The 25407-nt window shown below is 48.4% G+C and overlaps 1 protein-coding gene and 1 pseudogene across 1 annotated transcript; one reads left to right on the top strand and one right to left on the bottom strand.

The window, feature by feature from the left end:
* The first annotated feature begins 5952 nt into the window (after window positions 1-5952).
* Window positions 5953-25386, top strand: UBE2Q1 (ubiquitin conjugating enzyme E2 Q1). Its single transcript, XM_061605964.1, has 13 exons — window positions 5953-6721; window positions 8682-8786; window positions 9054-9158; window positions 13442-13492; window positions 16902-17042; window positions 17438-17522; window positions 18362-18422; window positions 20147-20237; window positions 20345-20403; window positions 20985-21033; window positions 21158-21253; window positions 22809-22875; window positions 24852-25386. The coding sequence occupies exons 1-13, from the start codon at window positions 6173-6175 to the stop codon at window positions 24881-24883; spliced, it is 1491 nt and encodes a 496-aa protein (XP_061461948.1). The 5' UTR covers window positions 5953-6172; the 3' UTR covers window positions 24884-25386.
* Window positions 23698-23806, bottom strand: LOC133375289 (5S ribosomal RNA; annotated as a pseudogene).
* Window positions 25387-25407: the final 21 nt, after the last annotated feature.

The following is a 25407-nucleotide window of genomic DNA, read 5'->3' as shown; positions in this document are numbered from 1 at the left end:
AAAAAAGGCTGTCAAATATTGTCTGTCAAATAAAGGAGCAAATGTACATTTTTCTTTTACGATGTACAAACCTGAGCTAACTGACACAAATTGTACCGCGGACTCTTAGCAGCCAGATGGAGTTTGTTTCTCCACTGTGCTGAAGGAGAACTGGCCTCGCAGAAAGGAGCCTTAGAGCACATCTCCTGTCAGGGCCCTCTTCCAGTTCCACAGAGGAGTTGACCTGCTTAGACTTCACTGCCCTTTTACAACCAGAATTATTACAAATAGGTGCCTTTCCAGGAGATGTCAAGGTGTGAACTTTGCATGGAAAGCAGATGCTCTACAGTTGAGCTACACTCCTCCCCTTGAGACAAAGCCTCCTCAAGCTGCAGTAGTATATCTGAGTAGTTTATCTGCTGCCTGCTGCCGCCAAGGATGCCTTAATGATCCGACCTCACAGTACGGGGGAAATGGAAGGCAAACAAACTTCCTTAATCAGCAGCTGTATATCTGAGTGTTGTTACCTGGGTAGATCGACCCTTCGGTCTTGTGTATGTTGGGGGGGGTGCTTGGAAGCCAAATAAGCCTTGATCCAGAAAGGGGGTATGTGGCAGGGGCTGAAGCAAATTAGTTAGATTCTGCCTGGTGTGGCCCTCTGGTGGCTGGAAGGGGTATTGCAACAAAATATCCCAGCCAAGATGGGGCTTGCAGAATTTGCCTATCTAGGCCAAAATGCGGAGGGAAATTCTCCTCCCTCCCTGCCCCCTTTCTCTCAGTCCTCCCTCCTCAGACAGCATCTCTCATAAAGGGGCAGAGATGTGTGGGGAAAGGCGAGGAACAACTTCCTTGCACTCCAGAGTAACGCCTACCAAACCTGTTACCTTGGCCGCCTTACCCACTGGTGGTTGTTGAGTCCAGTGCTCTAGAAAGGAGCGCGTTAAAAGCCTCATGAAGAAAAAGCCTTCCCTGAGCTGTCTACTGTCCGAGGTGGAGACCTCTTCTTCCTCCCTAACTTCGAAGCCTGAAGTGCTGTGTGAAAGCAACCCAGACCTGTGCAGGGATCTTGAATGGCCTTAGTGGAAACTTTTGAGTGATTGCTGGGACAAAGACCAGCACACAAGGGCCTCTTGGGGGAACTCCGGCTCCTCTTTTCAACCCCTAGAAGGCCGGTCCTCCTCAAGGCTTTGCCACTCACATTCTCTATGATGAGCCTGGCAACACCAATGGTAAGGGGGGGAGTGATGCCTGCATCTGTGGGGAGAGGAAGAAAGGGGTCTGTCACTTTTTAAGCGGCCGCTTCTGTAGGTCCTGCTGCTGAAGTGGGGAGCCATGCTGTCAGGTACTCTTAATGGAGGGGCTGACCCTACAGCAGGATTGGGGAACCTGTGGCCCTCCCGAGGTGGCTGAACTCCAATTCCCATCAGTCCTAGCCAGCATGCCCAGTGGTCAGGGATGACAGGTGTTGCTGTCCAGCAACATCTCGAGGACCAAAGGCTACCCACCCCTGCCCTAGAGTGAATATAGGAGAATGACACCTGCTTCTTGATGCCTTCTTGGAGCACCTCTTGAGGGCTGTCTGGGACTGCCCTCGGACCCTGGTGCTGGGTCCAGGGATCTCACAGAAACTGTTAACTGCACCTCAGAATATGTGGCTGCATGCATGAGCTGTGTGGTCCAGCCACCAGGGAAGTGCATGCTGGCTCTGAGGAGAAAACCCCCCAACACCAGTGGCTCAGGGGTGACATGCCCTGCCAGCTGTGCAGCCGTGGGCAAGCTGCAGAGTCCCAAGGAGTGTTGCAAAGTAGTGAAATTGGGTATTGAATGTCTGAGTGAGCTTTGTGTATTTGAATCTTTGCTAAAGATTACACCTTCCCTGCAAGTTAGTCAGACAGAGACTTTGAGCTTTAAAATAATAAATAACTACTTTATTCCGGAAGTACATACTTGATAGGAAAGAGTTCTACATCTAGCTAACCAGCTAAGTTGGAGATGCAAACACTAAGCCTAGTGTTTGCTCTCATGCTTGGAGGAGAGGGAGAGACAAAGAGAAGATGTCTGCTCTCCCTCTCAAGAGAAAGAAGGAAGGAGATGTGGTCAACATCCTTTGCATAGTCTAGCAGGAAAGGAGAGACAGCAGGAGATCAAAGGATAGGTATTAGCCTAGCAATCAGGAGGTCTCCTCTCTGGCTACCCTTTTTAACCCCATGCAGCCTCAACCCACAAGTTGGAGTTGAACCACATAATCCAACAAGGAGCCCAGTTGCCCCCCAGCTGGCAGGTGCAACAAGGAAGGGGCTGGCTTGTGCAGCTGTGGCAAGCTGAGCAGGCCCTAGCCAGCTGGGGAGGACTAGCCTCAGAGGGAGGCAATGATAACCCCCCTCTGAACACTGCTTACCATGAACACCCTATTCATAGGGTCACCATAAGTCTGGATCGACTTGAAGGCAGGCCATTTCCATTCCTGTGGTTTGAGAAGACCGACTGTGGTAGGTTCACAGCTGCTTGGTCTGCCAAGGTGTGCCTGTCCAGGACTACAAGGGTTCTTCCCACCGTTCAGAGCCCAGCAGTAACAGATGGAAGCACAGTCATCTAGTGACTGCCAGCTTCCCCTCAGCCATGCCTCTAGCGATGGGTGTGCAGCTTGACCTATTCTCCCTGTGTGTGTCGCAGGACGGTCAGTGCTTGTGAAGAATAAAAACGCCATTCCCCGATGAAGCTGCTTCTCCATGTGGCTCTTACTGCTGATGTTCTCTTCTTCTTAAAGTTACTTTTATGTAACGTGAGAGGCTTTTGCAACTGCTGAAGGTTGCCTCGCTCCTCATGGCAGGAAGGCAAACTGGAGGGGTTGAGCAGAGCAGCCTCCTCATGTTTGTGATTGAGACACCTGCCTCTGAGCCATGGAGACTGGGCCTTCCCTATGCAAGCTGGCCTCCTTGACTCACAGGGGGAACACCTAATTTAAAGGGAGGGGAGATGACCACATTTCTGCTCCCTTCCCGTTCTTTTCTCCATTCAATCTCCCTCAGAATGGGACAGTAATTGCTGGTGTGGCATAGAGTGAAGATTTCTCAAAACCAAGAGCAGTATCAAGTCATATAAAAGCAGTGTACAAGTGAAATAAAAGTGGTGTCCAACTGGGACCTGTGCGTCCCGGGTTCAGATCCCCCATCCGGCCATGAAGTTCACTGGGTGATCTTGGGTCATTCCCCTATCTCTCTCAGGGTTGTTGTGACAATAAAACATGAGGGAAAGGGAGAAGAACCACGTATGCCACATTGAGCTCTTTGGAGGAAAGATTATTTATTTATTTGATTTATATCTCACCCTTCCTCCTAGCAGGAGCCCAGGGTGGCAAACAAAAGCGCTAAAAACACTCTGAAACATCGTAAAACAGATTTTAAAATATATTACAACAAAAGGTCTTTAAAAACATGTTAAAACAAAACATCTTTTAAAAAATGTTTTAAAAACATCTCAAAAAGCAATTCAAACACAGATACAGAAAGATGGGATATAAATATATAACAATAATTTAAAAAAAAAACAACTGAACTGTTTTGGGTGAGGATCTTTTGGTGAAGGGTACAGATTTCGGTTTGAGGAGTCAAATGCTTTTTCCATTCTCAAACCCCCTCTAGCTATGAACTTAAAACACAAACACAGATCATGGTTTTTGTACACAAACACAACTTCAAAGGTCTACATCTAAAAATTTATGCCTCCCTTCTTTTACTCTCAATTCACATAACAATAATAATTTAAAAAACTGAAGTGTCTGCAAAAGTTTGTGATATAAAATACGTGTTACAGTGCACATTTATATGTTCCTACACAGTAGCAAGTCCCAGTGAGTTCAATGAGGCTTATTTCCACATAAATGCAGGACCGCAGCCATGGTCTTTAAAGTGCTACAGGACTTCTTTTTATTGAAACACGCTAACATGGCTATCCTTCTAGAAGATACCGTACAATTAGGACTAGCTCCAGAGGATAGCAAGGATAGCTGTTTGCCAGGACACCAAGCCCAGCCCTACTTAAGTTGCCAGACATTATATGTGAGCTATTCAGCAGCTCAGATTTAACAAGCTCCTCCCTTTGAGCCCATTTCAGCATTGGGGAACCTTTGGCCCTCCAGATATTGCTGAACTACAACTCCCATCGTTCCAGACCATTGGCCATGCTTGCTAGGGCTGATGGGAGTTGTAGTCCAGCAACATCTGGAGGGCCAAAGGTTCCCCACACCTGCCCTCTATGGTTATTTTTAAAAAGTCAAGTCAAGGAAGCTGGGGTAGATGTGAATCATTCCACATGCACATCCTTTTTAGAAACACATGTTAAGGCACAAAATTACAGTGCAATCTTATGCACACTGACGTGAGAGAAAGTCTCACTGAACTCCGCGGACTGATTTCTGGATAAATACGCATAGGATTGCACTGAACGGCTACACTCCTAACAGTAATTCATAAATCCTACGGAATTCAGTGGGATTTTGTTCTGAATAACCAGACAGAGGAACAGGTGTGCATGATAACATTATAAAACCACTATTACAATATTTAAATTGGTGTAGTGGTTAGATGTCAGAGTAGGACCTGGGAGACCGAGGTTCAAATCCCCACTCAGCCATGACGCTTGCTGGGTGACCTTAGGCCAGCCGCTGCCATTCAGGCTAACCTACTTCACAGGGTTGTTGTGGGGATTACATGAGGAGGGGGAGAACCATGTACGCTCCTTGGAGAAAAGGCGGGATATGAAATCATAAAACAGCAGAAGAATGAAAAAGAGCATTAGGAGCGAGAGAAAGACAAAACCAAGAAGCAGCTTAAAAGGCCTGGAGAAAATGAAACATTATTTAAGGAGGGGCCATTGCTCAGTGGCATGCAGTAGGTTTAGTCCCCAGTGTCTGCAGGTAGGGCTGGGAGAGATTTCCTGCCGGAAACCCTGGTGAGCTGCTGCTGCCCAGTGTCGGCAACACTGAGCCAGATGGACTGATTCATCATGAGGCAGCTTTCTTTGTTCTGTGCCTTGGTCCAAAAGGGCATCACGCGCCTCTTAATCCTGGGTGAACTGGAAGCACCATCCCAACGCTCCCTATGCTTCCCATGGAGGTTGACACAGGAACAGTGTCCTCTGGAGCGTCAGTCCTGAACGAGATGCTCTCCGCTTCCACCGTCGTTATCATCCTCGCGCCAGGTTAAAACCTATATATATTTGCACAGACATTTTCAAGTCGACAGCTGCGCAGCCTGCTCAGTTGCTTTTTGACGTCTTTATTTTGGTTTTGAACAGTGTGTTTTTGTTGTTTTGCCATTTTTGTGTGTGTGATTTTATTTATGTTCTGTACTTTGCCCTGGTAATCTATATAGAGGAAAACAGGACTATTTAAAATAAAATAAATAATGGAGCCTCCCTGGCCAGTGGTAGTCTACCGTTCGGTATCAGCTGCAGCGGTGGGGAGGGGGAGGAACTAAGGGCCGAGGGAGCCAATCTTGATGCTGCAGCAGTAGCAGCAGCAGCTCTTATAACCCTAAAAAAGAGATCAAATCTTGTGGGAATCCCTAGCTATGACGTTACCATGCGGGTCTACTCCCCTGCTCTTCAGGCATTCTCGCCTCGCAATTGGCCACTCGTGTCCTGGCGTCACCACAGAGCAGTCTCTCCTTCCTTCTCTACGAGTAACGCCCTCGGTGCAATGTTAAAATAGTCAACTTCAACCAGCCAATAGGAAGGGAGTTTCTCACTGTGTCAAGCCAATCAAAGTGCGCTCCTCCCCTTTTCTGTACTACATCGGAGTAAGGTGAAGCCTTTCTTCTTCATTTCCGCCCGTTTCCTTGCCACGACTTCCGGTTAATTCCTTACTGGCCTCCGCTTTCCTATAAGGTTAATTCCTGTGAGGAGGAGGAGCGGTAACGTTGGGGGCGAACAACACCGAAACATCCGGTGGAAGCCATTTTGCTTATAAGATCCGCTGCGTATGGACCGGCGTGGCGCCGCTTTAGGCAAAACCAGCCCTTCTATGGTGCATGATTCCCTCAAAGCCAGCCTAGTGACACCATTCTGCGCCTTCCCACCTCTATGGTGGAAGTCTCCCATCTTTGTTTTTAAAGCGCCTAAAAAGCACCAGGAGGAGCAGCTGAGACTTCAACAAACACCTATCTAAACCCGACAGTTCCGGCCCCGACTCCCTATGGATGCGCGCTGCGGTGCTGCTCTAGGCCTCGCCGCTTCTATGGCCAAAACTGGAGGAGAGGAAGGAGAAACCGATCTATTTCCTCTTGGGACCGGAAGTGCCCGTCTCCATGACGACGGCGTTTGTGCGTGCGCGCGCGGGGGATCCCCGCCGTCCCGCGCTGCCGGAGTGGCTCCTCCTCTTCCTCCTCCCCCCTCCCCCGCGCAGATGGGGGGAGGAGCAGGATGCGGGTCGTCACTTCCGACTGCGGGCCCTTCCCGGCCGCCATCTTGCGGTGTGGGGGGACGCGGGGGGCCCGGGGGCCGCGGCGGGCCGCTCGATGGGAAGATGCAGCGCACAGGGCTGGGCGGGGCGGGGCCTGGCGCCGCGCTGGGGGCGGGGCCGGGGCGCGCACTGTTGAGGCGGGAGCTGCGGCTGCTCGAATCCATCTTCCACCGCGGCCACGAGCGCTTCCGCATCGCCCGCGCCTGCCCGGACGAGCTGGGCTGCGAGTTCCTGCCCGGCCCGGGCGGCGGAGGGCCCGTCCGTATCCATGGCAACATCACGGTGAGACGCTGCGGCGGTGTGTGTGCTGGGGGGAGAAACGAGATAGAGGGACGGGCGCGCTTAATTGGCCGAGAGGCCCCCCTCTCACTCCTTATGAGAAGGCGGGGCTTGGAGAGGGGGCGGAGCTTTCTCTTTGGATGGGGGTGTGGCTTGAGGGGCGGGGTCGGTGGGCAAGGGAAGGTGGGGCGGGGCCTGAAGGAGGAGGGGAAGATGTGGGGCGGGGCGTTTTCTTTTGGGGGCGGGGCTTAGGATGGGGTGGTTGGCAAGGTAAAGAGAGAGATGATGGCTGGCTACTTAAGCCCACAAAAGTTACTAGCCTGTTGTTTTTTAGTAGCCTATGTCTTTGTGTTGGTCACAGCTGAGCTGGGGGAAGGAAGAGGAGAGGGATGAGGCCATCTGCCCCACCCACCCTCTGCCTGAATGCTGTATTTCCATGCTGGTTGTGGAGAAAGAGACTTTCCTCTCCCCTGTAGCTAGCAAATGGGATCCTAGAGGAGGATCTTTCCTCCGCTGGCCTTCTCACTCTCCTGCAAGGGATTTCTGGTCACCTGTGGCGACCAGGCTAGTCCTTAAATAGAAGATGGGGCGGAACAAGGCCTTTCCTTCTGGAAGATTCAGGCAGATAAAAGAAACTCCTCCTCGACACAGCACTATATATAGCGACGGCCACCGACTTGGGCACCTTGACATGCACGGAGGAGAATAAGACTGTCAACAGCCACTGGCCGCGATGGCTATGTTCTCCCACCACTGTCTGAGGCAGTATGCTTGTGTATGCCAGTTGCTGGGAATCAGAAGTTGGGAGAGTCGCTGTTGTGCTCTGGCTGTACCTGAGGGCATCTGGTTGGCCACTGTGAGAACAGGAGGCTGGACTGCGATGGGCCGCTGGCCTGATCCAGCAAAGCTTTCCTTACATTCTTACACACTTTGATTGAGCCGGGGGTGAGTCATAGGGCAGATGTCAGAGTAACACAGTGTTGTGTGTTGCTGAAAGGGGGCGTGGCGTAGAAACCGAGGGAGTGAGGCTGCAGGCAGTGTGATGGGCTGCTCAGATGCTCAAATGGCATAGGAAGAAAAAGCTGGGAAGCGATCAGAAGGAGCTGGGAGGCTGGGGAGGTATCGAGGTTATGCTTCTATAGCGCTATTGTTTACCCTTAAAATTCAGACTGGCAGCTCTTTCAGAGGTAACCTACCTGTGCATCTGCAGGGGTGGGGGAACTAAGAGTCCTTCAGTTGTTAGACCTCAGCTCCCATCATCCCTGACCAATGGCCGCCTTGGCTGGGGCTGGTGTGAGTTGGGAGTCCAGCAACATCTGGAAGCTCACAGGTTCCCCACCTCTGACATACCAGATGCCTGGGGGGAAAAGAACAGGGAGGTCAGTTGACCCAGCTGAGATTACTTCTTTGGGTTCCCTTAAGAACCTGAAGAGCCTGTTGGATCAGGCCAACAGCCTGCCCGGCCCAGCATCCTGTGCGCTCAGTGGCCAGCCAGACACCTCAGTGGGAAGCCCATAAGCAGGACATCAGCTCTCCCCATTTGTGACACCGAGCAGCTGGCATTCGGCGACATACAGCCTCTGACAGCGGAGGGAGAACACAACCATTGTGGCTATTAGCTATTGGTACCCTGATCCTCCCTGACAAAACAGTCCTTGGGCTTGGACTGGCTGACTTTATTAACGGCATCATGGTTGTTTCCTAGCTTAACGTGGGTGGGATTCTTTGGCCCTCCAGATGCTGTTGGCCTCCAGCTCTCATCCTCCTCAGCCAGCAAGGCCAGTGGTCAGAGACGATGGGAGTTGTAGTTCAGCAACATCTGGAGGGCCAAAGGTTCCCCATCCCTGGCATAACGGATTGTGACAAGGAGCTGCAAAGGATGGGAGCGTGACAACATCTGCCACGTACCCCTTACCTCTGTTAGGTGCAGCCCCTCCAGCTAATATTTTCTCCCCTTCTTTAGGAGTCTTATCCGGCTGTTCCCCCGATATGGTCCGTGGAATCGGACGACCCCAACCTGGCGGCGATCCTGGAGAGGCTAGCTGACGTGAAGAAAGGAAACACGTTGGTGAGGCGGGGGAAATGCCACCTCTTTTGTGGGGTGGGGTTGTTGGAGGAGCTGTGTAGGGTAAACGGCACGGCTCCTTCCTCTGACTCAGGTGTGGGGAGCCTTTGGCCTTCCGGGTGTTGCTGAACTCCAGCTCCTGTCAGCCCCAGCAAGCACAGCCAATGGCCAGGGATGGTGGCAGAGAACGCTCAGCAACATCTGGAGGGCCACAGGGTCCCCCCCACCTTCTCTAACCTTTTTGGTGTCCCCTTTCTTCTCCTTGAGAAGCTCCTGCAGCACCTGAAGCGGATCATTTCCGACCTCTGCAAACTCTACAACCTCCCCCAGCATCCGGATGTTGAGATGCTGGACCAGCCTCTGCCTGCAGAGCAGGTAAGCCAGCCCAACAGCTCCCAGCGGGCCTCCCAGGCCAGGTAGCCTCCTGCCATCATGGCAGTTGCTACAGCTCATGCCTTACCTGAGCGGTCGGCTCTGTGAGCAAGGGACAACAGAGTCCCTCATACCTAGTCATACCATTGGGCCCACTTGGCTCAGTATCATCCGTACTGACCGGCTGCAGCGGTCCAGGGCTTCAGATGAGAAAGTTTCCCAGCCCTGCTCAGTGATGTCAGGAACCTGGGACTGTCTGCATGCAATCTGGCAAAGAAACCAAGGGATTTTCCATTTAGCTCTTGTTTCCCATTTTATCCAGATGGCGAAACTATGAGTAACAGCTTTGGAGCAAGCCAGGATATTAAACTACAGTTTGAAGTTGTTTAATATCTTACAGTGCAATCCTAGGAACATAGAAATCTGCTGTATACCGAGTCAGACGATTGGCCTATCTAGCTCAGTATTGTCTACTCTGACTGGCAGTTTCAGGCAGATGCTTTTTCCAGCCCTACCAGCAGATTCCAGGGATTGAACTGGGACCTTCTGCATGCAAAGCAGATACTCTGCCACTGAGCTACAGTCCTCCCCTAGTCATGTCCACTAAGAAGTCTTAAGTCCTGTTGAAGTCAGTAGCGCTTGTTCCTAGGTAAGTGGAGTTAGGATTGCGGCCTGTTCGTAGTTAGTGGAAAATGTCTGGTTTGGTCCTGAAAAGTATGTAAGCAAAAGGCCCATTTGTATTTCAGCTTACTAAGCCAAGTTGTGATTCTCTGAGTGCAGTCACTTCTATAAAATTTGTTTTGAGGCTGGTCTCACTATGTAGTTTTTGGAGTTGAGTCTCCTTAACTCTGTGGAGAAGATTCTGTTGTTAAGTGTTCTGAAATTGGAATAAGGCAGCCTTGTAAAATAATCCCCAAAAGTCAATGCTTGATCTAATCCAATGAGGCGGTACTTACAAGCCTGTGTTGAAGATCTCTTTTGACGAGTTTAGAACAAAGAGTCATTTGGCAGCATCTGCTACAGGCCTCTAAACTGAAAAATCCTTCTACTTTCTGGCACCTTATAGCACATCATTAGCCAAAGCCTTATGCTAAACCCGACTGTTGCATTTCATCAACGGTTTGGGAAAAATTCTTTGGGGAACTATATCAGACAGGACATGGTTTAAACACCATACCTTTCGGTCTGGTAGATGAAATTCCCAACTGGCCTCCAGTTTCAACTGAAGAAATACTTGAGCTTCTAGCTGCGTTAAAATCAAACAAAGCACCTGGGCCTGATAATATTCCCGCCGAAATATATAAATCCAACGCAGCTTGGTGGGCTCCTATTCTTGCAACCCTTTTTACATACATTGATGCTTCGTTGCAGATCTCTAATGATTGGAAATCAGCTATTATTATTCCTATTCATAAAAAAGGCTCCTTTTCTGACCCGGCCAACTATAGGCCTATTAGCCTGCTTAACATAATCAGCAAGCTCTATGCTGCACATCTTTACAAGAAGCTTATAACCTAGATAGATCAAAATGACATCTTAGCACAAGAGCAAGCTGGTTTCCGCAGTGGTCGCTCCACCACGGATCATGCTCTTGTACTGCACCATCTTATAACTAAATACACCACCAGAAAAGGTAACGCCCTATATGTTGCGTTCATTGATCTAAAAATGGCGTTTGATTCCGTATCCAGAATAAGACTTTGGGAGAAATTAAACAATCTAGGTATTGATAAATGTCTTCTAGCATTAATAAGGGGCCTATATGAAAATACATCACTCCAAGTTAGATGTTCCAACAAGGGACATCTTTCAAACCCTATTTACAACTTTAAAGGTGTAAAACAGGGTTGCCCTTTAGCGCCCCTGTTATTTGATATTTACATTAACGATGTTGTATCCAAGCTAGCTCCTATTGTGTCGCACCCTCCAAGGTTAGCTGGAACTCCGCGCTTTCTATTATTATACGCAGACGACATAGCTTTAATGTCTAGGGCTCCCATCGGCTTAAAGCGTTTACTAGCCGCATTAACATCTTTCTGTTCTTCAGAATTTTTAACCATAAATCATGCAAAAACGAAAGTTATAGTCTTCTCCAAAAAGAAAACAAAACATCTCTGGCGTATTAATGGCCAGGCAGTTGAGCAGGTAAATAATTATAAATATCTAGGCATAACTTTTCAAGCCTCGGGATCCTTTCGGCTGCAGACTGGTGTAGCCGCTTTAAATGCAAAAAGATCTATGAAGGCATTAATGACCTTTTTCTATCAGAGAGGTGGCCAATCCTTCCCATCAGTTGTTAAAATATTTATGGCGAAAATTATTCCCCAATTGCTATACGGTTCTCAAATTTTCATCTCTGAGAAATTTTCGGCTCTGGAATCTATTCAAAACACTTTTATGAGAGCTGTTTTAGCTGTTTCTACCTGTATACCTAGTTTTATTTTGAGACTAGAAACGGGATTGCAATCTGTTGAATCACGCATTTGGGCCCTTAAAATAAATGCGTGGTTAAAACTGATTTTTGAGCCAAAAGGTCTTTCCCCTTTTATTTTAGTCGATGATTTTAATTCAATATGGGAAAAGCAGATTTTAGATAAAATAGCTAATTTGGGCTTCTCTGTCCCGATAATTCTAAAAATGGGCCTTGACACAGCCCGAGTGGTCATCTGGCAACACATCAAAGACATAGATTTCCAACACCATTTGATGCTTGTAAGAAAACATAGGTACAATCCTAGATGTTTTTCTCCCATGCCCTATCTAACGGATTTGACACTCCCTAAGTATCGAAGGGCTTTTACTCTGGTGAGGATGAATACTCTCCCCTCTGCCCTTTTAGAGGGCAAGTTTAATAAAGTCCCATACAGTGATAGAATTTGCCCTTGTGGCGAAGGTGAAACTGAAACCAATGTGCATGTTCTATTGAGATGCCCTTTTTATCGTGATCTAAGGCAACAGCTAATTTCCCCTATTTTAATTTCCTTCCCAGGTAGACCAGAATCCTTTTATGCTGATTATTTATTGGGAGATTACTCTCCGCAAGTTACATATAAAGTCGCCAAATATATTGCGGCTTCTATTTCTTGTAGGAAGGTACAGGTCAAATGCTTGTAAGATCTTGATTGGATGTACTATTTCTAAATTGTATTACATTTTATTGGTTTTTATTTTTTGTATTCTATGTATCTGGTCAATGACTGAAATAAATTATTGTTGTTGTTGTTGTTGATCTCTTTTGACAGCTTGGGTTTAACTAAGCTTTCTTAAGTCATGCTGTATGCTGTTGCTTTGTAATTGAAACGCATGCTGGTGGACCACAGGGATTCTTAAAAAAAAATAATCATGTGAGACATGGGGAAGTGATGACTTACCATAAACTTAAGACCACACTGTCAAGAGAGCATGTATGGCATTAACAGTGCCTGACAGGCAGATAGCTCCAGGTGACTTACAAGAGTGAGCCAAGCCGCTCACTGAGACAGGGAAGGATTTGGTTAAAAGTAGCCTATGGTAGATTTCTGGCCGCCGTGCTGCCTTTGCAGTCATGATGGGCAAGGGTGGGAAGTAAGAAAGAGATGACCAAGCTCTTATCTCAGATGTCCCTGCCTGGGAGAGGTCATTACACACCCCAGGCAGCTGCTGGTGAATCTGTGGCCCAGCAGGTGTTGTTGAGCTGTATCTCCCAACATCCCTGTCCGTTGTAATTACTGGTTGGGGCTGGTGGGAGTTGAAGTCCAACGACATCTGGAGGGCCTCTGGTTCACCATCCCTGATCCACAAGTTCTTAACGTGGGTGATGAGTTCCATTTCTTTTTATCCACGTTGGTTGTAAGGAATATTAGTTACTCTGGATTATTGTGGAATACGAGGGTGCTGTCTTGATATCTGAATCAGAGCATCCTGTGGAGGCTGGGTTGCCAACTGCTCGCCTTGGGGGGTGCTACCTCTCCCTCGGAGAAAGGGGGGGACAAAGGAACAGCCAGAGAGGCAAAGGGGGGCCGTTTGCTCTTCTGAGCTCTTAAGGCAGGGTTGGAGAATACGTGGCCCTCCAGACATTGTTGAACTCCAACTCGCGAGCCCCTGCCAGTTTGACCGGTGGTCACGGGTGATGGGACTTGGAGCCCAACAACATCTGGAGGGCCATAGCTTCCCCATCTCCGGTCTAAAGGTGACAGCGGTTGTTTCTAGTTGAGCACTGACCACACCCTGTGTAGGCTGTCGAGCTCACAAACTGTGCCCTCTGGAAGACCTCGGTACAAATCATCCTCTCATTTTTTGTCCTGTAGAGTACACAGGAAGAAGTGTCCTCAGAAGAGGAAGATGAGGAGATGCCGGAGGTAAGGGGGTCCATTCTTTTTTCTTGCTTTTGTTTAAAACCTTCAGGGTTTCCCAGTTTTTGTTTGCGAGCCACATCAGTCCCCTCAGTTCCACAGCTCTCTCCCTCGCTTCAGAAATGTGGATTCCACCTCCCTTCAAAGGAGATGAATTTGGCTGGAGATTTTAATATAAAGGACAAGGATTTGGCTGCATCGGTGGTAAAAAGTAGGCACATCCAAACCCTTAATAATGTTTAGAATTGGTTACAAAACCATCTGCTAAAAGGTACCTGGAGGTGAATGTTTTGTGTTCAGCGAGCCATAGGGCATATTCAAAAACAGCCTATATGTTTATGACAGGAGTGGGAAACCTCAGGCTCCGGGGGCCAAATGCGGCCCTCCAGGCCTCTCTGTCTGGCCTTCAGGACTCTTTCTTTTTTTTTTTTTTTTTTTTTTTTTTTTCAATAATTTTTATTCAGATTTTCATAAAACATACAAGACAAAATCATAAAACATTCAAAGACAAAAAACAAAATCAAAAATAGTTAAACAAAAAGAAAAAAAGAAAAAAAAAACAAAAATAAAAAATAAAGAGTAAAATATTGACTTCCCATTTGTCAAAGATCAAATCAGTTATAAGTCTATAATATATAACAATCCTGTCTCTTAAGTCATATTATAAAATCACTTTCCTCCAGTAGTTATCTTACTTAATCATCAAATCTCATAAACATTACTTTATTCTTTCCACAAAAAGTCAAAGAGAGGTTTCAATTCTTTAAGAAATATATCTATCAATTTTTTTTTTTCCAGATAAGCATATCGATTAATCCATCTCATTACTAATTATGATAATCTTGTTGTCATAACCATAGTCAAAATAAACATTTCAATTAATCCATCACATCAGAATCTGTTAGGTTCAGTAATTTCAGTAGCCATTGTTCTATTATCCCTATTAGTTCCATTTTCCATCTTCCATCTTCAGTAGTCTTATTAAGTCCAGTAATTTCAGTATCCAATCTTCCATTATCAGTATTCCATAATAATCTTGCTGTCAAAGCCATAGTCATATAGTAAGAGTCTGATGGGAATTACCTCTATCCCAAATATTTTCTTGCCATCCATTCTGAATAGGTTGCTGAAATACTGCTGTAAAATCATATCTCTGTTCTTTTTTTCAAAATACACTGGGTCATCTCTTGAAAGTTTTTCCATTGTCACATGGCTGCAGTTAATTCCATAGATTTTCTCTATATTGGGCTCCATCGCATCATTCCAGTCCAGAAGATTATCCATGCCATTGATAACTTTATCTCTAGAATCTTCATTAATTTCTTCAGAGATAACATTGAGTTCCAAACAATAGATTTTATTTCTAAAGTCCATAGACTCCAAATCTTGTTCCTGTTCCACGTTTGTTCCAATCTCCGGGATCTCCTCTCTCACAGGGACCCCTGTTCCAGTCTCCAGGGTCTCCTCTCTCACAGGGACCCCTGTTCCAGTCTCCAGGGTCTCCTCTCTCACAAGGACCCCTATGTCTTTAATCTCCTGTGTCTCCAAACAATAAATTTTGTTTCTAAAGTCCATAGACTCCAAATCTTTTTCCTGTTCCACGTTTGTTCCAATCTCCGGGGTCTCCTCTCTCACAGGGACCCCTTCCAGGGTCACCTCTCTCACAGGGACCCCTATATCTTTAATCTCCTGCTTCATTTTACTCAATTCAATTTTCAGCTCCTTACAACCCTGTCGCAGGTTTTGTTTCGTTATCTCAATCTCATCCATTATTTTCTGAAACATAGTTATTTCCAGCTTCTCAGCCACTTTCTTAATTGCCATTTTAAAAGAAAAATATAGGAAAACCACTTCTTATTTCAGCAACAATTGGGTTAATACTCCAAACTTGGTGACATCACAGTATAAACAGAGCAGACAGCCTTATCTCTCCTGCTTAAGTAAACAAAATGCAGTTCCCAGGATCGAAACAATTAATGGCGGTCGTCGGAAAACAGATTCGTCAAAATAAAATAGACCAAAAAGAGAGTAGTCTCAGACAATATAATATTCTTCAAAATAAAAATCTGGAATAGAAATCCCTCTTCTGTGTATATCTTTAGAATGCAAATCCAGGACAGCTTTTTGCAACAAAAACAGAGATAAGCTATTAATTAGTGCGTAGCAGAGAGAAGTTATGGCTCCCCAGTGAGATGTCAAAAACCGATCAATCTGGCAAATCTCTTTTAAACAGCAACAATTTAAGTCAAGTAAAAGAAAAATATAGAAAGAAGGGTGCTTGCCTGTTAGTGCGTTCTCTCTTAGAAGATAAGATGAACGTTCGCTTTTCCAGATAGAGCTTGTTGTTAAAAATCCGTCCCACCTTCGTCGGCTGGACCTCGTCCCATAAATTAATGAGATCTGGTCGTCCCAACAAAAATAGGCTTTGAGGTTAATCTCTTCGTTTCTCCCTACCCGGGAGAAGTTTAATCAGTCAAAAAAAGAAAAAATCTGACTGATATATCTGAATAAGCTTCTTTTGAGGCAGGAGCCCGTCTCAAAAGCAGGCACAGGCTAAGTCACCCTTCCCGGAAGTCGCCTTCAGGACTCTTTCCAAGTCACACCACTTACTGACCTGCTTTTGCCAGGCTGGAACGTCTCCTTAAACTGTGATGGTCCCTCGTTTGCCTGGATGGAGGTGTGTGTATGTAGAAACCTTTGGATTTTGCTTGGATTGAATGTAGCCTACTGGCAAGTCACACATCTGTTGCTCCACCCACATTTTGTCCTCTGGCCCTGCCCACCACCGGCACGTGGCCCCCAGAAAGTTGCCCGTGTGGGAACGTGGCCCTCAGATTGAAAAGCTCCCTTGCCCTTGCTTTGTGACAATTGCAGTTGTTAAAACAAACTTGAGGCAGCACAATCCACCCTTCAGGCTTAAGCAGGCCAGGCACCTGCAGTGTGCAGGTTTCCAAGAGAAGAGATCATTTAAGATGGAGAGACTGAGTGTGGGACTGTTATACTTATGCCAATAGGCCTGTGCGGTTGTTGAAAACGTACTTGAGTAGCCAGTCGTCTTAATGATGGTTCTGTACTGCTTTTAAAAGTGTTTATGCTGTTGTTTTGCGAGGGGGCAGAATGTAAAGAGTTTTCTAAATCATAAATAAACACCTATGAATACAGTAGGGCAGGTTACGTTCCAGGCCCCCGCCAAAAAGCGAAAACCGCCAGAAAGTGGGTCCCTACTGTATTCCAGCTGCCGCGCTCCAGCTGATCACTCCACTGGCGGCGCCGTATTAGTGGAATGCCGAAAAGCGGGGCCCTACTGTATTAAAAACCAGATGATATGATTAAGAAATCCCAGAGCAGCTCGGTACTGGATGGGAGTACCTTATGAGCTCTGTCTTCACTTCTGGTCTCCTCCCCCCCCCCCAAGGACACGGAAGAGCTCGATCACTACGAGATGAAGGAGGAGGAGCCGGCAGAAGGGAAGAAGGCCGAAGACGATGGCATCGGCCAGGAGAACCTGGCCATCCTCGAGAAAATAAAAAAGAACCAGAGGCAAGATTACTTAAATGTACGTGTCGCCAGGCGGGAGGGCGAGGCGGGGAAAAGCGGAGGGGTTGGGGACGGGAAGGAAGGCTGCCCAGCCAACCCTTCAGAGCCTGCCTCTCCCTGTAGCATTGGGACTGGGGCGTTGTTGGACCACGGCTCCCATCCTCCCTGATCGCTGGCTAGGCCGACTGAGGGCTGATGGGAGCTGGGAGTCCAAATTCTCTGGAGGGCACCAGGTTGGCAAAAGCTGCTCGGTTCCCCGCGTCCTCACCAAGCGTAACGGCGGAGGAGGCAGGCCTGTGTCATGCTGCCAGTGATGGAGGGATGGAATAAACGGGCTGTCTGCTTTTTCTTTTAGTAGTGCAGGTGTAACAGTGAAATTCCTCCCCTCCCTCTCCGTCTCTCTCCCTCTCTCAGGGGGCAGTGTCTGGGTCTGTGCAGGCCACCGACCGGCTAATGAAGGAGCTCAGGGATATTTACCGATCGGCAAGTTTCAAGGGTGGTAAGTACCTGGCCTGGAAAGACCCCAATGCAGGGAGGTGGGGGGGTGCTTGGGGGTTGCGGAGCAGAGCATCAGAAGCCTAGCCTTGATTCTGCCACAGGCAAGATGGTTGTCCTGGGTCAGAAAGCCTTGGGGTGTGTGTGTGTGTGGGGGGAGACTCTTGAAAGCCTGTTTTGTAAGGGAGATACGGAAACTGAGTTAATACGACAGTGATGTAACGTGGCTTTTAAATACACCGGTATGCTCTCGTTTTCTTAGGGTTTCCCACTTGGTGTCCATACTGTGGAATTTGGAATTTAGTTTGTCATCCCCTTATTTTTGTATCGCATGGCTTTTTGATCGTATTACAATAACTGTTTTAAAAAGGGGGGGAATCATAATACCATTTTGTTTGTCACCTCTCTGTATCAGCAGTTCCCAGACTCTCTTTCCTCACGGACCCCCTGAGAATGGCTGATGGTCTTGGCGGACCACCTAATGGTTTTTCTGCCTGGCGTAGCAATTGTAATCCGCCATGCGAGGCGATGTCCATTTTTTCAAAAACCGTGTTGTTATTGCTGCCTTTATTTCTTGCATGTTGTATTTTATCGTTGAATTCCAATCACGTTCAAACGGTAAGACAACATGTAAGAAATTAGAAGAAGCAATATGTACGAATATTTAATATGGCGGATGTGCCGTCTTCAACCACAAACCCAACGACACGCTGCGGAGCACCTGAATGAAGTTCACAAATACCTGGTGGCATGCAGACGTCAGTTTGGGAACTTCTGATCTGTATGCATGTACACATGTCTCTGGCCGTACTGACTATTCCTTGATTCTTGTTTCTCCCACAGGAAACTATGCAGTTGAACTAGTGAATGACAGCCTCTATGATTGGAACGTCAAACTCCTGAAGTAAGGATCTGACTGGCCCATGTGTGTTTTATACAATTTGTGTGTGTGTGTGACTGGCAAAGTCAGTGTGGCGTAGTGGTTAGAGTGTTGGACTAGGACCTGGAAGCCCAGGGTTCGAATCCCCGCACAGCCATGAAGCTCCCTGGGTGACCTTGGGCCAGTCACTGCCTCTCAGCCTCAGAGGAAGGCAATGGGAAACCCCCTCTGAATACCGCTTACCATGAAAACCCTCTTCGTAGGGTCGCCATAAGTCGGAATTGACTTGAAGGCAGTCCATTTCCATTTTTTTTCCGTGTGTGTCACATCGTATCCCAAGAGCCACCACTAGAAGCGGGAAAGTAACTTAACAAGAAGTCTGGGCTTGGGCTAGGCAGTCGTGAGGCCCTGGCAATCCGTCCGGCCCACAGCAGTAGTCCCGGATCTCAAGGACCCCCTTCAGAAACACACGCACGTGCACACACTTAAGACGCCTGCTCTCCTTTCTCCCAAGCTAAAGGCAGGCAAAGGGCTCTTTTGTCCCCTCCTCCTCCAACATGAACACGAGAAGAGGCTTTGGCAGAGCCCTTTGCCTTCCACAGCTTTCTTCCAAGCATGAAACATTAAAAAAAAAGTTTATTTATGCCCCCCCTTATTTATTGCAACTGTTTTTCTCCAGCTGCCAGAAGGTCTTACAGATGTCAATGATAAGACAGTCTCTGCCCTCAGACTTAGTCTAAAAGGCACAGCACAAAAGGACAAAAGTAGAGGAGATGGAAGCAAACCCCAACATCGTTTCATTGGGGGGGGGGGAACCACACAATGAGCTGGTTTGTCCAGAGCAGGGGTGGCACAACCCTGTCCTGGGGGGCATAATCTGGTCCCCTGACCAAATTCTTCTGCCTGACCCCTCTGCCAAAAAGAAGTAGGAACGTAGGAAGCTGCATCAGACAGTTTGACCCATCTAGCTGAATATTGTCTGCGCTGACTGGCAGCAGCTCTCCAAGGTTTCCACCGTGAGTCTCCCCCAGCCCGACCTAGAGATGCCGGGGCCTGAATCTGGGACCTTCTGCGTGCAACGCAGATCCTCTGCCGCTAAGCTATGGTCCTTCCCGTGAGACAGAGCTACTGCTGCAGTGGGTGGAGAGGCTCACGTGTCTCCATGCAGCCCATTGTCCTGAGGGAGACACAGTTGTGCCCCTCCCTGGTCATCAGATCTATCCTTTGATGAGTGGGGAGAGGGCAGTGGGGGGGTGCGCACGTACAAAAGTTGTCAATCCCCGTTGTTGGCATGTGACAGTACCCAACCCCACCTGGAGGGTTGCCCAATACAGGCCAAGGTAGGTTAGCTGCCTGTAGTTAAGATAGCCTCCGAGTAGTTATGCCTAGGCTAGGGGTGAGGAATCGCGGGCCTGGCACCCGATGCGTCCCTCCAGGCCTCTCTGTCTGGCCCTTTGTCTGGCCTTCCTTTGCATCCTCCTCGAGTTTTTTTTCTTCTCTGGCTTGAACTCTGATTGTGCCTCTTGCTTGCCTGGGTAAGAGAACTGCATAAGTAAAATTTACATTAGTTGCCCCGCCCCTTTTGCCTCTGGCCCTGCCCACCGCTAGCACGCGGCCCTCGGATGATTGCCCATGCGGGAAGGCGGCCCTCCTTCTCCAACGTGAACAAGAGGCTTTGGCAGAGCCCTTTGCCTGAAAGGTTCCCCACCCCCCGTTCAATGCCCAACTTGCCTCCGTCTCTCTTTCAGGGTGGACGAGGACAGCGCCTTGCACAGCGATCTACAGATCCTCAAAGAGAAAGAGGGGGCGGACTTCATTCTCCTCAACTTCACATTTAAGGTCAGGCTGGTGAGAAGGAGGCGGTGGCGGCGGCAGCATTCGAGTGGGGTGGGCGGTGGCAGGGACTGCAAAGGGAGGCGCACTCAGCTTCTCTCTTCACCTTTCAGGATAACTTCCCCTTCGACCCGCCCTTCGTAAGGGTCGTGTCTCCCGTGCTGTCGGGAGGGTAAGTGTCTGATCCCTATTGCCTGGATTTCGGTTAGATGACGAAGAAGAATTGGATTAAGAACATAAGAAGAGCCTGCTGGATCAGGCCAGTGGCCCATCTAGTCCAGCATCCTGTTCTCACAGTGGCCAACCAGGTGCCTGGGGGAAGCCCGCAAGCAGGACCCGAGTGCAAGAACACTCTCCCCTCCTGAGGCTTCCGGCAACTGGTTTTCAGAAGCATGCTGCCTCTGACTAGGGTGGCACAGCACAGCCATCATGGCTAGTAGCCATTGATAGCCCTGTCCTCCATGAAATTGTGATTTCTAACCTAGGGCGGATTTAAGCCCTTTTCAGTGCTTTTACATTCTTGTGATGCACCCCTGGAGCCTTGTGTGGCAAAGGGAGAGTAATAAATTTAATATGAATGTAATTAATAGTAATTAATAAATCAATTTGTTGATAAGATTAATTAATGTAAAAATACAGTTGCGGATCTATTTACAATTGTGTGGGGTCTTTGTGAACGAACTGGGTTGACATGCACGTGCACGTAGATGACTTTTTGGTTAACCTGTAGTTTCCACGCTGCTTTCTCTCAAGGTACGTCCTGGGCGGAGGAGCTATCTGCATGGAGCTTCTAACAAAGCAGGTGAGCGTCTGGGAGGACCTCGTCAATCCCGCCAGTGGCCCAGCCGAGTCCTGCTTGGGCAGCCAGTGGGCCGGAGGTTGGCCTGCGTGCTTAAGACGTGTCCCCCTCCCTTGTATCCTTTCAGGGATGGAGCAGCGCTTACTCGGTGGAGTCAGTGATCATGCAGATCAGTGCCACACTTGTGAAAGGCAAAGCCAGGGTCCAGTTTGGTGCCAACAAGGTAACTTGGGGGCCAGTCTCAGTGTACCTTCCCCCCCCCCCTGCACTGGTGCTGTGGGGAGCCACCTGTCAGCCCTTCCAAGCTCTGGAGCAGCCGGTGTGCCTCCAGATGTTGTTGGACCACAACTCCCATCAGCCTCAGCCATTGGGAATGCTGGCTGAGGCTGATGGGAGTTGTGGTCCAACAACATCTGGAGGCACACCGGTTGGGAAAGGCTGCTCTGGAGGAAAAGAGCCAACCAAGCTTTAAAGCCCTCCAGCTCTGATCCAGTGGGCGGCCTTTGCACGCCCTGTGGGTCAGAGATTGTATTTATTGTCATGTGCGTACGTGAACCCAGCTCCTAGTCTGATACTCTGACCACCACTGATGTTTCTCAGCCTAACTTACCTCACAAAGCGCTTGCGAGGATAAACCGGAGTTGGGCTTGAGAACCGTGCACATTACAGCAGTGTGGTGGGGAACCTTTTCCGGCCCAAGGGCTGCACCCCCTTGTGAGAAACCTTCTGGGAGCTGTGTCCAGTGGGAGGCTGGGCTGGAGGGAGAAGCGGGCAGAGCGATAGATGTGACACAGTAAACCTTTCTAACAGTAGGCTGCATTTCAACCACACAAGAGTCAGAGGACTCTGTATTCCCGCGTACACCTCCCTCCAGGGAGAAAAGGCATGATCAGCGTTCAAGGACCCATTCTAAGCAGGCAAAAGCACTCAGGGAAGATATGGCTTGGTAAGAGTCCCCAAGGGCAGAGGCCTGGAGGGCCACATTTGGTCCTAAGGTTCCCCCATCCCCTGCCCTGAGGAAAGACAGGCTATAAATATAGGCAGTAACGGGGGGGGGGAAGGCAGATTCATACAGTTCTAGGGTACTGTGGGCACCCATGCCTTGGATAGCCTCATTTTTAAAAAAAAATGCTTACGAGACAGTCGGCCCAGTGAGTGATGTTTCATGGTTTAAGTAATGCGAGAGTTGCAGGCCAGCAGGGCTCTGGGAAAGTAGCGGCCTCTATTTTCAGGGCACGGCATTTGCTTTCACGGGTGCGTGTGTGGCTTTGGGGGGGGGGCTAGTGTTTCTGTGAGCCAGGAGCGGGGAGCCACTCCCAATATTCAGAAGTTACTTCAGCCTTTGGGGGGGGGAGGGGAACTAGGTTGCTGAGGAGGACCTTTCTCAACATTAAAAGCCTCTCCGCCCCTGAAGCAACTTGGACCCTTGTTCCTCACAAGGCCCTTCTCCGGGTGCCACCTCTGAGGAAGATGCAGAGGGTGGCAACATGAGAACGGGCCTTTTCAGTGGTGGCTCCCCATTTACGGAATGCTCCCCCCCCCCAGGGAGGCCCACCTAATGCTGTTACTTGCCTGTTTTTAGGTGCCAGGTCAAAGCACTTTAAATCGTCCCACCCATTGGACCTTGATTTTTTTGCTTACCTGTTTAGCGGGGGTGGGGTTGAGTTGGATCTGTTTACGTTGGGTAAGCATTTTGGGTTGTTCATGCAAGTTGCTTGAGTTCACTTTCCTGACAAAAAGTGACTAGTAATAAAAAGCTGACCTCATTCTTCCCCCAGAATCAGTACAGCTTGACAAGAGCGCAACAGTCCTACAAGTCCCTGGTCCAGATTCACGAGAAGAATGGTAAGGACTAGCGACTTGGGAGCATGCAAGGTGGAATTCAAAGACAGATGGGCAAACAGGCAGGGGAGCCTATTTAATAAGTCTTTAAACCAAGCCTGGGGGACCAGCCTGATGCCCGCCAGCTATTGCTGGCCCCCAGCAGATGTTGCTGAACTACAGCTCCCATCATCCCTGGCCATTGGCCGTGTTCGCTGGGGCCGGTGGGAGTTGTAGTTCAGCAATAGTGGCCCCCGGACTATGGAACACCCTTCCTGACGAGGTACGCCTGGCGCCTACTTTACTATCTTTTCGGCGCCAGGTGAAAACCTTCCTCTTTGCCCGGGCATTTTAATATTTTAATATTTTTATCTTTTAGTATTTTAGTATTTGTATTAATGTTGTAAAGATAGTTATATGTTTTTTCTGAATTTTTTTACTTTTGATTTGTATTTAATATGGGTTTTTATGTTAATTTTGTCTTTGTTGTATGTACAAACTTGTCTTGATGATTAGGTGGTTTTAAAATTGACTGTTTATATATTTATATTTGATGTACACCGCCCAGAGAGCCTCGCTATGGGCGGTATAAAAATTAAATAAAATAAATAAATAAAATAAATATAAACGCAAGGACCACAGGTTCCCTATGCCTGCGCTCTGGAAATGAGCTGAGAAATCCCTAGGGAGCAACAACAACAACACTGGCAAGATACATTATGTACAACCTGTTGTTGTTATATGCCTTCAAGTCAATTACAACGTACAGTGGAATCTTTTTGGATGTATTCACAAGGTTTTCATAGTAAGAGGTATTCAGAGGTGGTTTACCACTGCCTTCCTCTAAGCCTACGGCACCCGGTATTCCCAGGCAGTCTCCCGTCCAAGGACTAACCAGGCCTGACCCTGCTTAGCTTCCGAGATCGGGCATGTTCAGTGTAGTATGGCCCTAGGCTGTACAACCTGTGTCACCCCACAAACAGGTGCAGAACAAATCGCAAAGAGAGGAGCCAAATACACAATGATGTGGGTGGGGTTAATTACTCCATGCAGTAAATCCACTTCTGAGTTGGCAAGCCTAATCAAGGGATCGAGAAAGGGGTGTGTGCTGTTGCTATTGTTAACAACAAATTGGGGGTGGGTGGGTCAGAACCCCTTCCCAAGTGGTGGCAAATCTTCCAGCAAACAACCTATAATACCCAGCTTACCATCTGCCTCCCCCCGCCCTCCTCCAGTGGCACTCATTTGTCCTGAAGATGCTTACTGCAGTGGCAGAGAAGCTGTCTCTCAGGACTCAAGACTGCTCACTACTGAAAAACCACCAGCTCTAGGGCAGGGAGGGGGAGTCCTGGGCCCTTCCAGCTGTTGTTGAACTCTCAACTCCCATCAGCCCACTCAGTGAATCAGGCTTGATGGGAGGCAACAGCCTGAGAGGCCACAGGGTTCCCATCTCTGCTGAAGAGGGAGACCCCATAGTTCAGCGGCAGGGCATGCTTTCCATGCAAAAAGTACCCCGTTCCGTCCCCTGCATCTCCAGTTAAAAGGATCTGGGGCTGGGAAGGGTTCTCTGACCACCAAAGTAAATCAGTACTCTGCTGAGTAGACCAGTCGTGTGACTCAACCCAAGTAAACTTTATTTAAGCAGTATAGAAACCCTGTTGATCATCAAAAATCTCTGCGCAATGTAAAACCAGCCATTTTTTTAAAAAAGGAACGCAAGATAAAAAAAGTGTCAACATTCGATGTATGGGTAGGCTTTCCTGAAACAAACAGTTCATTTTTTTAGCAGGCATGGAACACAGCGCTGCGAAGGTACCTGCCTAGTAAGTGGGCGGGGTGTTCCAGAGAGTAGGTGCTGGATCAATTCCCTCCAAGTGCGGTATGAACATGATGTGATGCTTGTCGAAGTGCCACACCCAGCCTCTCTTTAGCCTTTGTGTCACACTGAGTTGCGTGTCCCGCCCCTCTCCTCACCGCGATTTTTACTCTCTTGTTCTCAGGCTGGTACACGCCCCCTAAGGAAGACGGCTAAGCATGGAGACGATTGCCTTGGGCAGCCAAGGTCCGGTCTCAACTTCCCTACTGAACGCTGCGTTTGGATCGCAAGGATGCCTGCTCTTCCTCCTAGGAGCAGGACACTTCCTCTCTCTCCGCCGCCCATTTTTGCAAGGCGATTTAGCGAGCGGCTCCGACAGACTTTTACGGAATTATAAAAACTGTTGCGAGCAGCCGGGACCCCTCCCCTCCTTAGGCTCCTTCCAGGCCTTGCTTGGACCCGCGCTAGCAGGCAACTGGCAGTCACTCTTATTAAAAAAAACCACACACACACACAGCAAAACTCTTGATTCTCTTGTTATCGCTGGAAGCGTCCAGCTCCGCTGCAGTCTAGAGCACCTCTGCCTCTCCCTCTGCTACGGATTTAATTTATTTTCCTATTTTCATGTACACTGCTTTTTTTTTTTGGGTTACAGTGTATGATGGATGTGTATGGGGGAAAATGTATCTTTGGAGAACAATTACATTTGTTAATTTGAAGGGGAACTGGTCTTACCTCTC

Source organism: Rhineura floridana, chromosome 22 (assembly GCF_030035675.1).
Source record: "Rhineura floridana isolate rRhiFlo1 chromosome 22, rRhiFlo1.hap2, whole genome shotgun sequence".
Lineage (NCBI taxonomy): Eukaryota > Metazoa > Chordata > Lepidosauria > Squamata > Rhineuridae > Rhineura > Rhineura floridana.
Note: the sequence above shows the minus strand (reverse complement) of the source record. Positions and strands in the feature narration are given on the sequence as shown.

What these genes read in the sequence shown, in the direction of transcription:
- UBE2Q1 (XM_061605964.1), top strand. Translation starts at nt 6,173, where the DNA reads ATGGATGCGCGCTGCGGTGCTGCTCTAGGCCTCGCCGCTTCTATGGCC. An exon ending in GTATCCATGGCAACATCACG is followed by an intron (nt 6,722 to 8,681) that starts GTGAGACGCTGC and finishes CCCCTTCTTTAG; the next exon opens with GAGTCTTATCCGGCTGTTCC. An exon ending in ATCGGCAAGTTTCAAGGGTG is followed by an intron (nt 17,523 to 18,361) that starts GTAAGTACCTGG and finishes TTTCTCCCACAG; the next exon opens with GAAACTATGCAGTTGAACTA.